An 18221-nucleotide genomic window follows, 5' to 3' on the forward strand; every position below is an offset into this window, starting at 1 on the left:
AAACAAAATAAAAGACAGAGACTTTGAGAGCAACTTTAAAATGAGCTACATCATTCCACAGCTGAGCCAGACCCGATATTCAGTGTAGATTGCTTGCAAAATTCTATAAACACTATATTTTATAGAGCTGCCCTTATACAAGTTTACCACACTGAAGTTAACAGTTTTCCCCATGGTTATAGGTTTATCTATTTTTACATTACATACATCATAGTTTACCATGTTTTCCAATATACGTTACCATAGCTCTCTGGGCTTAACAATGCTTACCTATGTTTTATTTCACTTTGCAATGATTTTACTGTGGGACAACTTTATAAAAGGGTGCAACTAATACGCTTCTGAATTAATTCATCAATCAAAATGAGATTATATATATATATATATATTATATATATATATATATATATATATATATATATATATAAGAATATTTCTTTACCCACTGCCGCACATGCTTGAGTGTTTGAACCTGCTTTTACATTGTGGTACTCCAACAAAAACAAACACACTACAATGAATGAAGCACTAGATAAAGTTGCACATTAACTGTGACCAGTAGCCATCTCAAAAAAGCACCCAGTCCAAATAAACTGCCAAATGATGCATGACAGGATCAAAAAAGCAGCACCAATGCACATTATGAAAGTGAAGCTCGTAGTGCTTTCCTTAAACGGTCATAGATCATGGAAAGAGTTGAAATAACGGGTCACACCCCATATTGCAGGTGTTTACAGCCAGGCTGACTTACACGGTGCGGAGTCTCTTGTGATCCTGACACAAGGTAATGGGAATGCTGCTTATCTTAGTGCCAGTCAAAGTTCTGTGGGAGAAAGTATTAAAATGAATACTATATAAAATCAATATTTACCAATTTAAATCCCCCAAACCTGTAAAGTAACATTAAATGACAGAGCCCCAAACCTCAACTCAGGAGGTATTTAAAAGATTTTTTTTTTTTCTAAGTTTGATTCTCATCACACAGACTACACTGTTGTTGGCTTCTTAAAAAACAGATACATTTCTTCAACATCAAATTTAAATTCTGGTTATAAAAACAATGTTTAAAATAACCCCCCCGCCCCCTTGCTAAAACGTTAGCTGACTTGGGGTCCAAAGTCTTAAACAACTCCTCCAGAGTTTCACTGTAAATTCACTTTCCACTAGTTACTCACAAGCTTTCCAGGTTCACTGTGCCAGTCAGGTTGGGAAACCACTGCACCATGGCAGCACCTCGGACAATCCTGAAACACACAGCAAGCAGGAGGGACATCAGCAAACTTCACCCTTAAAAGCAGGGATGGAAATAAGACCTACTGCATAGCAGTTTCACCCATTCCAGCCTTTACTACGAGCTTGATCAGCCACAGTGGGTCTTATTAAACCCATAGCAAAACCAGGAATGGATGAAACTGCTATGCAATGGGAGTCTTCTTTCGGTCCCTGTAAAGAATTAGAAATTGACCCATTTTAGGATGAGGTTATTACTCATTCAGATCCAGTACTTACAAGGAGTGCAGTTCTGACAAGTTCTGGAAAGCCGTGCGGCCCACAAACGAAAGTGGGTTATCGTACAAGTGTCTGGAAAGAAAATAAATCCGTTTTTAGTTTATTCAGATACATGAATACAGAATATACAGCAAAAAATTGTTGCTTCCAACCCCCCCTCCCCTCTCCCCCCCCCTGCCGCTTGCATTTTCTGGATCTACTCAGACTTTTCTGGGTTTCATATTACAAAATATAAAGCAACATATGTTTTTAATTAGAAGTCCACATAAGTCTTCATGATAGATGTATAAATTGTGAAAATGATCATCATCTTAATTGTAATTATTATAAACTATTTGAGTTTTTAAAGCATTATTAAAATTTACGGCATATGGCCTTACTTTTAAGCACATGGTCTTGGAAAAAAAGCAGGCGTTCCTGTTTGGAGGACTGCCTGGCATTGCAGCACTGCATTACAGACAGTAGAGGCAGCTACGGTACTCAGTGGGTTGTTTTTTGCTAACTTTATAATTATTATCCTATTAGATGAAGTGGGGGCAAATGGGGCCACCAAAACAGGGACCCAGAATGTTTTTTATTGCTGTTGAAACCAGCACAATAATAATAATAATAATAATAATAATAATAATAATAATAATAATAAAAGTTTCACTTACATCGTTCTTAGGAGTGGGGTTCTGTTGAAAGCACCTTCAGGGATCACGGCTATGTTGTTACTGTGAAATCCCCTAGAATTGTAAAATAAATAAATAAATAAATAAATAAATACAAAAACTGATAAATACTGGTTGTACAAAAAGTGCAATTCTACAAATAGGGACTGCAGCTGCCATGGAGAGAGTGTGAAGAATCAGAAGAGGCCAGGCAGCACATTTCCTTTAGGTAACTGGCCGCACATCACACCCAAGTGCCAAGACTCAGCATAAGAGAAACACAAAAGCTGGAGGAGTAGGTCGCAGCAATCAGCTACTATAAGCATTACACTAGGCTTGGGGTGCACTGGGGTGGTGGGGAGGGTTAGTGACCACCAGTTCTGTGCCTGGCACCAACCAGTATTTGTCAGTTTTAGCACTTCAATGTGTTTAAGAAGAACTTGAAGTTTGAGTATAATGTTTCATTTGCAACATTGTGTATTGCATGTGAGATTTTTCCTGTTGGTTTGAGTGTGTATATGTGAATATTTTCTGCTCCTACACAGATCGAGTATTTAAGGTTGTTGACAACTGTCTAAAACTGGTTCTCTGATGAAGGTAAATCATTAAACTTTAGTTTTTTATGGAAAGAAACATTATGGGCCCGATTTTCGAAAGGGGATTCATTTTTGGTGGATCACATTTCATGCATAATTTTCTGCGGTTCTAAATTAATAAGTAATGAGCATTTATCTGCCAAAATAATACTTCTGGTTCAATTGTGTTAGCAAATTCTATATAAACAAATAGGAAATTGTACCAAACCAGCGGAAAAATGAGTCAAAACACAAATGCAAACACAAGGGCAAATTCTTATTTCCATTTGCTTGTTTAATTAGGACAACATAAAACAAACAAACAAACAAACAAACAAACAAACAAACAAACAAACAAACATGGTAGGAATGCATTATGGGAGTTATAGGTTTGAAAGGCGGTATAAAACAGCAGTGTACAAAAATGAAAAGGAATGAAAACTTTTTTTTTTTTTTTTTTTGGATATACACAAAAGGTTTAAAATTAATAATTGATGTATTTCAGGACACTTAATTTTCTCTCTCGACACAGATGAAGATGAGATTTAGTCCAATACATCATGAAAAATTATTTTTTAAATCATGTAAAACTTATTTTTTTTCGAAATACGACCCCATCGCCTGAGGACCGTTCATTCACATTTTTTGAAAGCAGATATCTTCGGCTTGTGCAGAAAACTCTTTACCCAAAGCCGACCTGAATAAGAACAAAATACCAGAACAAGGTCTGACCACCCCTTTGTGTCAAAGTGAGACTAGTTTGAATTATTTACCAGGGTAGCCCCAAATGTGTCAAACTATATACTTTGGAAATACACATTCAAAGTAATTAATTAATAAATAAATAAATAAATAAAATAAAATTGCAGACATGCTTTTAAATAAAATCAAACCATCCGATTTATTTATTTCAGAAGTACTAAAAAGTGGGCTAAGTAATGTTTAATTGTTAAGTCAATATCGTAACAAGCATAATATCAAAACATTCCAAAATCATAAAATAGATACACACGCACAACTGCTTATAACATTGGATCCACGTTGAATGCCAGGGAGACTGACTCGCTGGTAATGTTTTTTTACTGGAGCATAGTCTTATTGACAGTGCTGAAGCAGGCGGAAAGCTAACTGGTGGAAGTTTACATTATCCACTACTTTGGTCTTTACGAAATAGACAGATTCTTAGATCATTACATATTCCGCCACAAGAAACCGTAAGAATAACTAATGAACCAAACTAGCAGATAGAGTCCTGCCGTGTTTTCCGCAGCTTGAGAAAATACTGGAAAAAAAATAATCAGTGGAAAAAAACAAAAGGTGCAAAAAACAGTTGAAATAATGCAATTCGCCAGCAGATCTCCTTTGAAAATAACCCCCAATGTTTCTTTCCATAAATATGCCGTTTTAAGAATGGTCAATTTAATTAAAAAAATAAAGTTATGATGATCACGAAAAAATGAAAAAAATAAAAATAAAAAACCCACATGACAAATCCTAAAAGCAGCACGTATCTTTCTGATTTAGATCAAGTAACAAAAACACCCAACTCATTTTTCTTCATTTCAATAAAATGTTTCTACCTAAGGCTCTGTGAAAGGAAAGAAGAAAAACTGGGTTTTTTTTGGAAGCTTAGGCCCCATCTGGGTAATTCATCAATCTATCATCTTGGGCAAAACTCCTCACAGGTCATCTGAAGAGCACAAAGAGGCTTCCTGACACGAGCAGCTCGGAGACGGAACAGAGGGGAGGCAGGAATGCTCAAGCAGCATTCAGTACCTGTTCCTGGGACTTCCAGTGTTTGTTACTTTATTACTATAGCAATGGCTTTGGGAAAACACTTACAGCTCTTTGAGGTTTGGCAGGGATTTGATTGCTCCAGGAAACGCAATCAGGTTGTTGTAGTTCAGGTCCCTGTGAAAAAGAGGGAGCAAGGAATTACTGAGATACTCCTGAACTGAACAAAGCACTCGCTGATTGTGTGGAGGTTACGATTATAGGTGTAAACTCCGGGGTTTGGAGAGCAGATACACTAGTCAGGGCTTTGGTATGTATTTTTAATCAAAACAGAGATAAAGCTCAATTGTAGCCAGTGCTTATCCAAGTATTGCATTAGTGGTTCCAATCAATTGGTTCACCTGACAGAACAGTGTACTTAGTATAAAATCGCAACATAAATAAATAATTCGAGTAGTTACACATTTATTTGTGCATCACTTTAGCCCCAAGTTCATTCAGACCCGTTTCTTGGTCAGAGGTTTGACACTCCTCGCGCACTACGTTACATAACCACCACGCTTGGGTGACTTTGCCAGGGCAGAAGGATGTTTCTTTCAATTCCACACACCTCAGAGCCGTGACAAAACTAAAAGGGGGGGGGGGGTTCTAACTTTATTGATGCACACAGGGTCTTTCCATCTCCTGTTTGAACTCTGGTCAATCCCTGTCGATGAGTGTTTGTTGTACTGGATGCACGGGTCAGCAAGGCTTCTGTACAGTTGAAGGTTTTATGTCTTTGAGACGTAGAGGGGAGTCCCGGAACGGGAATACCCACCTCCAACATTCCACTCCACCCGCCCCTGTATTAGAACCTACCTACTCGCTTTAGCAGGGGGTTGTATGGGCACACACAGAACCCTGTTAATTTCAAATCATGCGGTAATCATGTCTCTTTCAGCACTCAAGATAAGATTTTTTTTTTATCCAGATAATTAGACTCATCTGTGACTGCTGACAATTTTAAAGCAATGACTTGCTTTAAAAATGTTTATAGGACTGTGTACAGAACATTTAAGGGGGTCTGGACAGCTGCAACCAGCAGCATGCCTTTTAAGCTGTAAAAAAATTCATTTATTTCAAAAACATATTTAATTTGATACAAGGTATTTCTGTGTTTTTTTTGTTTTTTTTTCAAAACAGCATATAGCTCATTTTACTAATGAACTGTCGAGACTCTGACAGCTTTAGTTTCTCTAGCAAACGTTTTATTTTCCACTATGTTGAAAACGTCAAGGCGTTTTCATCCTCTCATCCCCTCAGCAGCGAGAGGAAATGAACAATGAAAGGGAAAGGAGATACGGATCTTGGACGATGTGATATTTATCTTGGCAGCAATTACAGGAGGAAGTTGATATACAAGCTTCCTGTAACAGTAAAGAGGGGGAAAATGGTCTACATATCGGCAAGTTCCACCAGCTCTGGGACAATCCTGATTTTAACAGCAGCATGTTAACATGCAAGGTAGCTCTGCAGCTGGAGAATAGCAGGGAGATGTCATGGAGTCATAGCCTGGCACTGCAATACAGTTTCTAACCCGCTGAAGTGAACTGTCCAGAACCATTTACTTCAAAAGCGTCCCATTTCTAACAAAAACTAAATGTAACATATTAAACCAAAAGCATAATGATTTGAAAGCATGCAGTCCTAACTGGCTGTATGCTTTCAGACGAAGTAATTTAATGTATAGAACCTTCCATAATGTTAGAAGGGACCAGACCATAGTGTTCTGGTATAGACAGTTTGTTTTATTGTAAAGCGCGATGTCGACAAATATACAAGACACGTATAGGATGATAATATTATACACAAATACAAGCCGCTGTGTGTTGCAACATACAAAACAGCATGACAGCTCATGACAGAAACGTTACCGTAATGCATGTATATTATAAAGCAATTATGTATTACATCCACATAATTATGTTTGGATAATGATATAAAATCCATGCACCACTTAACATCTCAGATCCTGCATGCCCGCAAAATTACAATTCTGTCAGGTAATGGGATATGAATTAGACGGAGTGCCGATTGCACAGCAGGGTACTTACAGTGTTTCCAGGTTGTCTAATCCGGCAAAGCAATGGTCTCCTATCCGTTTAATTTTATTGTTATGAAGGTGTCTGAAAGAGGGAACACATTGGGTTATTAGAGCACATTGCATACACCGACATCTACAAGAGCAAGGCTGCCTGTTCGTGAACATCTCTTTTCAAAATGAAGCTTCCTTGCCTCTGATGTTTTACAGCAGGTCAATCTTTTTCTGCTTGAATCTGGCTGTAAACTAGACGCCAGTATCCAGTCTAGCTGGGAAACTCTGCACATTAGGTGTAATTGTATTAAATACATTTTAGCTTACAAACGAAACAGAAGCAATTAGACAGAGCGTCTTTCAGTCTCCATCTGGAGTGGAATCAGGTTTGTGTCATGAGAACCTGTTCCCCAGGTTATTAGCAGCAAGCAGCGATTCCAATCCATTAAAAGCCAGATGGAATTACATGTGACTGCCAGAGAAACATCCACTACACATTCAGCACATTGAACTTAGCTTAACTTTTCAGTATTGCAATGCGTGCATAAAACTACATTTGTGTTAAGAGATGACTGGGAAAAACTGTTACACCACATGCCGAAACCAGGGCAAAATCAAACATGGTTAGCTAGGATGCACAACAATATTTCTAGACGGAAAGTATTAAACCAATGAAGGTGTTAGTATACAGTATATCGTAATTCTAACCTTGGGCTCTGTTCAAAAAACTTTGAGGACTGAATTAAGGATTTTTTTTTTTCATGACTGAGTCTAAATCAAACTGAAGACATTGAGAAATTGTAGTCGAAATGTTTGACAAAGAATTGCTGGCATTAGTAAATGTGAATGCTTTAGCTGAAAAATGTATCTTGAGCACTCACAGCACCACCAGGCTGGAGAGGTTTGCAAAGGCCCGGTCCGGGATGTTTGAGATTCTGTTGAGTGCCAGTGTCAGGGCCTGCAGGAAGGGGAGGTTACTGAGCGGACCGACCGGGACCTCTGTCAGGCTGTTATCATCCAGCCACAGGTGACGCAGCTGCCCGAGACCCTCAAAACTGTCCTCCGGGACCATCGTGATGTGGTTAGCGTCCAGTCTCCTGGGGAAGGGGAGGGGAGAGAAAGAGCATGAAAGGGATTAGCGACGGGTAGTTTATTTGATCAAATACCTTGTTGACTTTTTTCTTTTTTCCATGGATGCTCATCCGTAGATTTTAGACACTAGTTCTTGGGTATCCCTTCTATTTTGTACCTAGCTTTGCAAACATCACCTACTGCATGAATAAAATAGTAACAGTTTGAAAGCAATGACCTCAGAAGGCAAGATTTCCAAAAAATGCATTAATCATTTCGTGACTGTGAATCATGTTGGCACTGTGCAAACTGTGCAAAAATACCTTAAATGGGTCCTGGAAAAGAGAAAACAGTTTTACTGTAGCTGTTAGTTGTTTAATTAAGTGGCACCAGCAGTCATGTATTACAAGTGTACAATACATGCCTTTTTACCACAAGACAGAAAAGAGCACACCAAAGCATTATATTTGGAGAGATGAGAAATTGTATTTCCCCAGCATTATTCTGATGAGTCATTTAGATACATCAGAGCTGCTGCTTTAGAAAACCAAGACATGGCAAATTTAACGCATAGTAAAACCTCACTGCAGTATCATAGCCACTGTGGACCCCTGATCCGATGCACCATTCATTAGGGCTGAGCTGAAGTGAAGCGGTAACTGTGCATTGTATTGTGTGGGTGGGGCTGATAAGGCTTAAAAGCACAGTGCCGCCATGCCTCCTATACCAGTATAATGCCAGTCATCTAAAGACATTGCAGATGTATGAACCCTCATGGTGAACAAACGCAGTTGCATGCAAAAGGCACAGAATCACCCCACCCCCTCCTCCTCCTACATCAAGAGGAAAAAAAATAAAGACCCAGATGATAGGAAAAGGCCTGCAGCTCCCTTAGGAGTCTGCTTGAAGCGACCTGTCTCCCCTGTCTGTCTGTCGTGTTCTTACCCCTCCCTGGAGATCAAAGGCTTTTCCATTGAGTGGTTGAAACCTGACAGAGCTCCACTGATATTGCTATTCATTAATTCCATTTGTCAAAAGACCCCCCCACCCCCACCCCCACCACAGGCACTCAATGTTTAATGCGCACTTTAATCCAGTCTATGATCATAAATTTGTTTTTTTAAATGACATTGAAATCAGGTGTTCTCTCCCCATAGGAATGAAAGCTGCTACTGTGCTGGCAATCCTATATAAACAGACAGAGATGTTCAAGTTTAAGCATTTTAAAGCTGTGAAAGTGGTTTCTACAGATACAGTACCTGGGGGGCTATTCAAGAGATATAAGCGCACAAGTAAATGCATAGGTCTTAACGATGCAACAAATTCTGATATATGCCCCCCCCTCACACACACACAGATAAAACACATACATTACTTTCACTAGTTTGGTTCACTTGGTCACAGACATTTGTCATTTAGTTAATATAAAGTCTAGATAAATTAAACCAGACAATGGAAAAAGTTACATGATAAAAAAGGGTCTCATTAAATTATAGCTGTATTTATCCAAGCTGTAGATTGTGTTATTCTTATATAACTGATGCATACAAGGCAACGCAGGGAGAAAATGCTCATAAGTAAAACTCAATGTGTGTGTGCATGTAACTTTTCACTTACTGTAAAAGTTAAGAAAATAAAATGCAATTTAAAATGAAACACTTTTCATACTAAAAGTACATGTCAGACGGAAGACGATGGAAAGTTAAGAGGCCCCGACTGACCACATTAACATTTCAAAATAGAGATATTCCCAACACAAGTCTGAAGGCACTGCTCTTTTTGGAACCACATGTCTGGAAGCATACGTTTTTTGTTTTTTTTTAAATCTGCCGTGTCTGATTTGAAAGGATGTTTGAAGCCGGATTATCTTTCTTAGTTTTTTAAACTGTAGTGTAAACAAACATTCCTGCTGGGTTATTTAACTTTCCACTCTCCTCAATCACAGCCCTGATCGACCCCTCTCGTGTTCCAGAACACACCGGACTGCAGCAGGCTTCCTTCACACCAGAGATATGTAGGAGTGCTGGAACACAGTATAGCTACTATTTTCTATAGGCAGCTCAGACATCATCATTCTGCCACTGACACTCAGGCATGCAAAAGTTAAGCATTCTACTTAATGCTATAAGAAAAAAAAAAAAATGTAATAGTGATGGAAGAAATTCAAAATGATCACTGCATCTCTACTCTCAAAATGTATTTGGAGAAAGGCAGTTCTATGCATTTACCAGTATGCTAATACTCCCAGAATACTTCTGTACCAGATTCCTAAAAGATTTTTCTCAAACTTAAAAAGACAGTGACACCAGGAGCTCTGTGAAACAAACACAAGGAGAACGTAGGCATAGCATCTGCATCCCTATCTCTGCTCAAGCATCTGCATCCCTATCTCTGCTCATCTCTCATGCTAACTGATCGCTATCAATCACTCCAACTTTGAGACATAATAAATGGAAGAATATTTTCAAAAACAAGGAGCACACCATGAATCACCAGTGCCCCAATCAGTACATCTGCAAGGCAATGCCTGTGGTGTCATCACTGCACCCAAACACATCTTTAACAGCATGGATTCTATTGGCCGTACCAGTTGTGTTTGTATTTATCATTCAGACCCTACTTTCTGATTGCTGTAATAAGTAAAATTAACTTTTTTTTTTTGGCATAAAACACTTTTGATTGTGAGTTCTTTAATATTTTTTGATCTTAGGCCGACGAAAAGAGAACAAAAACTGACACTGGATAAATATACAAGGTAGAACCACTTAACATGCAAATATAGCAACAGGAACTGTTTGTATTAATGATCCAACAGGTTGCCTAGTTACCAAACATGGATAATCCTCCAAATTACTCCAAAGAAGTCCATGCAATTATGTTGCAAGGTTATTACGTGCTGAGAGCAGCGAATTCTATTTAAAAAAAAAAAAAAAATGTTTTGCACATTTGCAAAAGGTACAGAATTAACTGTACCTGAGACCAAATATCTTGCAGTGCAAGTTCCTACCAAAGCAACCTATATCCCTATGCTGGAAAAACAAAAGGATTTTTCATTGGTACTTCCTTGACCCAGGCTTTGCTTTAAAAAGAACATGAAAACAGGCTAAAAACTCAAAGCCATTTTCTGGTCACAAGGAAAACCTATTTGAAAACTTAATATTCAGGTCACATGGGAGGAGATGGTGCAGGTGGCAATGCAAATCAACCACACACAAAAAAAAGCCCAACACATATTTATAAAAAGCATCAGCCATGACTTGCATTCCACGGGACAAAATGAATTATAAACGTTGAGGTTGGTGGGACACTTGATTCTTGCACTGAAAACGCACAGAAATTGAGCTCTGCAGTAAATAGTGTAATACCTTGTAGAAAATCTGGCAGGTTAGTCTAGTTTTCATCAGCTTGCAGACTTCCTACAATTCAAAGCAGGACTACCTGACCAAGACTGCTGCAATCTCAAAAAAAGGTCTACACCCCTCCAAAGGAAAGTTTTGAAGCAGTCAGAACCTTCAGAAATGGCTAAAGGAAGGGACAGTTGTGGAAATGCAGGAAATGGCTACTGAAAACAAACTCCAGTCTAGTTGTTGTAATGTCCTGCACCTGCTCTTTCAGTGTCTATAAAAGGGTTTAATGTTCCACCTCCACAAACTCCTTAATAAAACAAGTTCCAAGTATACAACATTTTTTATTCATCCAGAAAGGAGGCAGGGCTTGTTCTGGACTGTCATCTGGAGGTCATTCCGAGAACTATGTTTAGCTATAAATGCTTGCTTCCGAAAACAGACATTCAAATTTTCTGACATCCAAGGACACTCAAGAGGGGTGCTCCAAAGTTAAAACTCAGAATAGCACAACCTCTTAATGCTTCGAGTTTACGACAAGATCATTAAAATGACTCATTTTTCTTCTTGCAACATGCCCTGTAGCAAGGTGGACTCACGATTGACAGCATGCGCTCATAGGTTTAGTATTATACCAGAAGCACCCTGCCAAAATGCATTACTTAAGCTACAAAGCTTAACCCCTTAGGAAAACAACAACTGCCTTATGGAGAAATCCGATGGAGTGGTAATGGCCTAATGGTTGCTGTCAAACCTTGTGCATCTTCCCATTAAAACAGAATTTAGCAAATTGACTTTTGTTGGCTTGACAAAAGCCAGTGAGACACTATAATAAAGCCAGGTGTCAGAAAATTAACCATCCAGAGGCTGCGTTAAACCGATGCATTTAACGCCTGTCATGCAGCCAGTGGAAAACAAGCCTAAAGGGAAAACAATTACGTTCCCCAGACTTCAGATTCTACCTCACCTTCCGATGCATTTTCACCTGTTAGAGCCCAGCTAAGATAGTGCACACTGTTTATAAGGCATTCCTACGGCTCTTAGCTGGTAGAGTAAAACTACAGGATAAGAAACTGAATACGCAGTACTCGCTACACCAAAGAAGGCACTAGCCAAAACGTTTCTCTACTTGACTTTTACTAATTGAGCATTTTCAAGCTATGGTTGAACTGCTAAAGTGTTCTAGGGAAGTAAAGGGAGGCTGTGTTCCTCAGCACAATTTATAAACTCACTTGCTATAGTCCTCAGGATGGAACTACAACAGCTTGTCTATTCCAAACTAGAGCAAACCATGTTCCCAGACCAGCCAGTATTAGTACAACTACAAACGTATGATCTACAATGATCATGTTACTGTTTCTTTAGCAGAAACACATGCACCATATTCCCTTTGCACAGTTTATGTTTCTCTATATGTAATGGTTTTTGATAATCCCTCATTGTTATTTGTTTGTCTTTTTTGGAAAGTGTGTGGTTTATTCATCTTTCGGGTGTTCCTCTTCTAAAAATAATCTGAATCTCTCCCAAGGCAGGCAGGCAGGCAGGCAGGCAGGCTGGGGATTGGAAAGTAAAGGAGGTAATTATGCTCAGAGTGACAGCCTGTTATTCTTGACACGCACCTTCGAGACAAAACCTTCATTCCAAATGGCGTCAGATACAAGTTTGGTCTGAAACATTTCCTACAAGAGGGTAATTACTGCGTGGGATAGGGAGTGCACTGCAGTTTAGGTTTCATCACAGGAACGGGACTGGGTTTTACGGGTCTGTCCTGGGAAAAGGGTTTGTTTGACTCTAGGTGGGGGACCTCTGCAGTAGCCCTAATGGAATACACTGCATGGTGCTGCATCTATTTAACTTTATAGACTGGTTCGTCAAGGTGTTTGTAATGAAATGATAGGACTTCTAATGGTGATAGGAACATATACACAGAAAATCATAATTCATTCATGTTTGGTATTTCATTGGAATGATTATTTACATACACCTTACATACAGGTTTGGAGTTAATATGACTGATGTATTCAAATCCTCAATGTAACAGGAATAAAAACAGGACATTTGTAATACTTTCCAATTGGCACGGAATAAACACCACAGGTCATTTTAATGTGCACAGGAAAGCAATGTTGACAAAAAAAATGAAGCGTCTGGTTAGTGTCTGGAGTGAGAGCGATACTTACAGGGACTGCAGCGAGGTCAGTCCTTTCAGCACCTTGTTGGGGACAGTCTTCAGCTGATTGTTCTGCAGCATCCTAGGAAAGACAACACAAACCGGGTGAACCAGAGGCCAAACTGACCCTGCCTGTCTTCTACAAAACATTAGGGAGCTTTTACTTTACTTATTAACACTTGTCTTAGTGTAAAACTATCAAGCATCATCAATGAATCCATTAATCAGTTAGACCGTAACATTTTAGGTATGGGACATGCTGCCGCATCCTTGCAAACAGGAAGTTCAGGATATTCTGCCTCCAGGCCCCATAATTAAAATACAGGTTTGTCTGAGAACTGGTTCCTGTTTCAGTGGGGGGTGGAATCTTTGGGACACCACAGCTCTCAATTCTACAGGAAGAGTAACCTCCTGTGAATTGTACCAATTCAGAAACAACACATTGAAATTGATTCAAATGTGATAATTACTGGGTAGCACTTGCCCTTAATCTGATATAATTGCCCTCCAAATCGACTCGCAACACAAATTGACTCTGTCAACACACAACATCTGTGGTCTGGAGAGCTTCCGTGGCAAAAGCACTGGAGGAATGTTCTGCAGAAGACAGTGATCCTACTTCTCATTACCGCAAACAGCTGCGTTAAACCACACAAAAACACTCAAGGTAACCCCAGTAACCCCCTCCTCTCCACCTCTGCCAACCTAAGAAAGGGTTGTATTCAATTTAAGTGGTTTTAGATATTTCCTTTTCTCTAGTTTTTTTTTTTTTGTTGTTGCTGCAAGTCTACCTGATACAAAATCGATTAAATACAGAGCTGTATTTTACATGAGATGTTGTCCTATCTTGTAAAACAACGTGGGTCATTCTTAAACAGGCTGGTGTTGAAATTTTAATGGAATGTACACATAAAAAAAACTACATAGATAAAAAAATGTATAACTGTAACCATAAAGCTGAGGGAATACAAAGCCACATTGTGGCTTGGAACTTGGTTTCAGGAGACCACCGCATGGCATACAAGGTGAGACTTGGGGTTTGATACAGCAAAGTTGCCTCAAACTTGGTCTCCTGGAACCAGGTTTCAAGTCACTGTTCCTGAAAAAGTGGCTTAAATTTTCCCTCAGCTTTATACAGCTAGTAAACAGTGGTTATGGACTGCAGCACTGACTGTTTTGATAACTGTAGCAGTGTGACTCAAACCAGGCTGAGCTCTGAAAGTCTTGGGAAGGTTCAAGGACTTTAGTAAGGTTTGAACAGTCAGTCCCGCCCCTCCAGTGAATGTGTAACGATATGCACTCCAGCACAGCGGTGATAAGGACTTGTGAACAAGCATTGTTTCCATCAGTTGTGCAATGCAAAACAAGTGATAAAGGTAATCTCTTCCTGTTGCACATGGTGTTAAAGGCACATGCTTGGAAAGGGAGAAGGCTTGTGGCTGCAGATTTTCGAGTTAAAATGAAATAACAGATTTTAAGTTTTTGTTTTTTAAATAGATGAATTCCCCCTTGCTACACCTCAATTTTATCAAGAAATCTTAATGATTGTGATGGACACTTGGAATACTTTGAACACAAAACAGCTTATTCACACACTTATATATATATAAATAAATAAATAAATAAAAAGAGGTTTACTGCAAATTTGCAAATTGCTCATTAAGATTGCAAGTGCTGTCATTCCTAAGGAGATCATGTAAAAGCACTAGAGGCTTGGGCCGACCCCAGGTGTTTTCTGTTGAACTGCTGCAGGGGACAGGGGGAGGATGTGGGCTGTGCCTGCGCTAGCAGGCATCCCTCTTGTCAATGCCAGGAGCCGGGAGTGCTGAGAGGCTGGCAGGGGTGCGGCCAGACTTTCGTTGTTACTTACAGGACTTTGAGCTGGTGCAGCCCAGACAAGGCCTCGGGGTGGATGAAGGCGAGATCGTTGCCAGCCAAGCGCCTGCAAAAAAACCCCCAAAAAAACACAGTGGTCATGTCAAGGCTCCTGGGGCTCACAGCACAACAGGAAAAGAAGGAAATGGCGTTCCAATCAACCAAGCAGAAAACTGCATTCAGGACGTGCCATTAAAACACAAAAGCAACGGCTCAAACAGGATTTTTAAGCAATGTATTCCCTGAAAACTGTAAATCAGCTTAATATAAATGTCCCTATACCAGAACACTTCAAAAGCTTTCATCTTTTTTTTTTTAAAAACATAATATAAAAGAGACAGTCATTCTGTTCATTTCAGTCCTTAAGGCAGGGATACACTACAAATACACAGTTAATCTCTGAATGTAAACAGACAGTCACCATAGTTTATGTCCCTGTGTCATCACCCACTTACTGTCCAAGCACAGCTATCCATAACAAAATGGCAGCTACTTTTTTTTTTTTGCTTTTAGGGTGCTCCCACTGTAACACAGGTTTGCAAGTCCTATCTGATTCCTTAAAACCTGGCCTTGCAGACATTTCATAACAGGCTCACCCTAACTAAACAAACAGATTCAGATTGTGAGACTGGTGCCAGTGTGTGTGTGTGTGTGTGTGTGTGTGTGGCGGTAGAAGATGAGCTCTGGAGATACCCATGTGCATTTTTAAATCAGCCTCTGGAGTTCCTGCAAAGCTGCACCCATTCTTAGGAAGAGCTTGTACAACGTTTCAAAATTATAAAAATAAATAAATCAATCAAGAAGCTCAAGGACATGACACTCAGAATTTATCTGAGCATTCCATCGCTGCGTTGGAAAGTTCTAAAGCAGTCATGGCGATGGGGGTTGATTACAGCAGTGCAGGATGTAAGCAGAGCTGCCACGCGATGCAGGGACAAAAAGGCTGAGAATTGCCTATTTTTCCCAACTGTGTGTTCTTCCCCTCCTCCTCCAGCTACTACATACTGATAAGCTGTTCCTGTGTGGTCTCAATTTCTGTTGTGATGATTTGCTGTGGGGCTAATACAGCAAAAGCAGGTTACATACCATAGCAACTGGTACGGTAGCAATGGACTACTTGCCAAAAACGCACCAATACTGCAAGATGCAAATTTTAGGAAAACTGACGAATCAGATGACAATAACAGTTTGCAACACAACACAAGATTGTATAATTGAGGCTGTCCGGGCTTCATAGAAGATAAAGGAATGGGTTTGCTGTACTGCTGTTAAATGGTTAATCACCACTCCATACAAGACAGGAATTTTATTAAAAAAAACAAAAAAAAAAACAAAGGGGGAGAGGATTGTTCCTCCGGGGATTTTTATTTATTTTTTCTTTCTGAAAGTTGAAATGTTTAAAAGAATTGCATTAAATCTGTCAGTGTCACTCTGTGACCGCATTGTGTTTTCACAAACAAGCTCCGACCAAGAACAAGCAAGGCTTGCGTGACTCGGAATGGGAATATTTAGTCTACCTCAAGGCAACTCCTGTTTGTTCAGCCTACTGCAAGCAAGCAAGCAAGCAAGCAGTAAACTGCACTCCATTATACTTCCGTTTCTCCTTGGCCTGGCCTCAATCCAGGGAACAGGATACGACTGGTCCATTACTCTGAAAAGGGTTTGGAAAGCAGTTTGGCAAACTCAGGACGTTCATCCATCCACGGGACTGGAAAGAGCACGCAGTTTCCTTCCTCCTCTCTCCTCTTTCTAAAGTTTCATACCATACAGACATTTGTGGCATTGCAATTTGAATACAAAGGCAGTTAACTCTGAGTAACTTATAAAACAGTTTCCTTTTTTTGGAAATGAGACCTACAAAAATTGTAAAGGGACATATGAAAAAACAGGCCTAGTTATCTGGTCAGGTTTGTTGAGTGTAGTTTTTCTACCTCTAAAATATTAAAGAGGTACAGCGGGGAGTTCAAGTTTCCTTGCTTGATATTAAATAAGGCGTCCTCCTCCCAGTCCACCTTAAGCTGAACAAGTGAAATTTATAGCTAAACCAATAAAACATGACTAAGTACACCTAGTTAAGCAATCCTTATGCAATCTTTGCAGTGCCAGAGCGCTTTCTAAATTGGTTCTTAACTTACTGGACAGAGCAGCAGCTACGCCCATGTAAAAAAAAGCATTGTGCTTGTGCCTCTTTTTGAAAGGTAACTATGTAGAGGCTAGTCAGGCTACAGCACTGCAAACAACTACTTTTTCTTCAGCCAACAATTCATAATCTGTCTGGGGACCAAAGGTTATCTCTGGAAACAGCTACAAGAGCGTGCAGAAGTTCACGTTTAGTGTTAGCTGAAACCGAAGTCCTGGAATCGTGCAGAACTACCAGGAATACTCAGGGTTTTTGGCTGCCATTTTGTTTAATGTTAATAAGATGTGTTCGGAAAAGAAAGATATCTTTTACTATCTATTACCAGCCGAGTACCACGTGTGAGTTTTTCCACCGCATGATTAATTTCCCCCCCAAACATATTTTGATGGTAATATTATCGAAAATGGGGTGATTCTGAAATTGTGGGATATAAAATCAGTACTAACAATGTAAACTAGTTCTGATCTGCACGAAGAGGGTTTTTTTTGGCATTTTAAACAAATCTCCACTACAACACTGAGACCTAGAAGTGTAGTCTGTTACATCGTACAGTTCTGTAGGAAAGTGCACAATGTATTTTACTGAACTATTGATTACTAGCTATAAAAAGAAAAGGCTGCTGCAAAACTATTCTAAAAGGCTAATAGTTTGGTTTTGTGTTTGGCTTGTTCAATTTGTTGTATAAGCAGTAAAGTAAACATTCTCATAAGTTGTTTTGCAAAACCGTCTACTCACACAAAAATAACTTAATTTCTACCAATTTAAACAGATAAGCACATTGCACCTGTTATAGGGTTGTTAGAAGTCTAAAGTGTAACAGGTTTTGAATGTCCCTAGCTGTTAATTAACTAACTGCAAGCATACAATTAGAAGTCAATTTTTTTACTTTTATCCACAGTGTAAATTTCTGGCACTAAATACCACAATCACATGCTGGAAACGAAGTGTGGAACAAAGAGATTCTAGGTAAGAATCAGCAACGAGGATACAGTAATAGAGGCGGTATAGGCTTATGATAAGGGAAAGACATGAATAAATCAAAAAGGACTAAAAAATACAACATAAAAAATAAATAA

At 39.3% G+C, this 18221-nt stretch overlaps 1 protein-coding gene across 1 annotated transcript in view; it reads right to left on the reverse strand.

Moving 5' to 3' along the window:
• LOC117434997 (leucine-rich repeat-containing G-protein coupled receptor 4-like) overlaps positions 1-18221 on the reverse strand; it is a 49192-nt gene that overhangs the window by 8141 nt on the left and 22830 nt on the right. Inside the window, exons 3-11 of the mRNA XM_034057814.3 lie at positions 15001-15072; positions 13141-13212; positions 7427-7642; positions 6565-6636; positions 4580-4648; positions 2166-2237; positions 1510-1581; positions 1176-1244; positions 752-823 (exon numbers count right to left, since the gene is read on the reverse strand). Coding sequence (XP_033913705.3) covers positions 752-823; positions 1176-1244; positions 1510-1581; positions 2166-2237; positions 4580-4648; positions 6565-6636; positions 7427-7642; positions 13141-13212; positions 15001-15072 — 786 coding nt within the window. The remainder of the gene's footprint in view (positions 1-751; positions 824-1175; positions 1245-1509; positions 1582-2165; positions 2238-4579; positions 4649-6564; positions 6637-7426; positions 7643-13140; positions 13213-15000; positions 15073-18221) is intronic.

Source organism: Acipenser ruthenus, chromosome 28 (genome assembly GCF_902713425.1).
Source record: "Acipenser ruthenus chromosome 28, fAciRut3.2 maternal haplotype, whole genome shotgun sequence".
Classification (NCBI taxonomy): Eukaryota; Metazoa; Chordata; class Actinopteri; order Acipenseriformes; family Acipenseridae; genus Acipenser; species Acipenser ruthenus.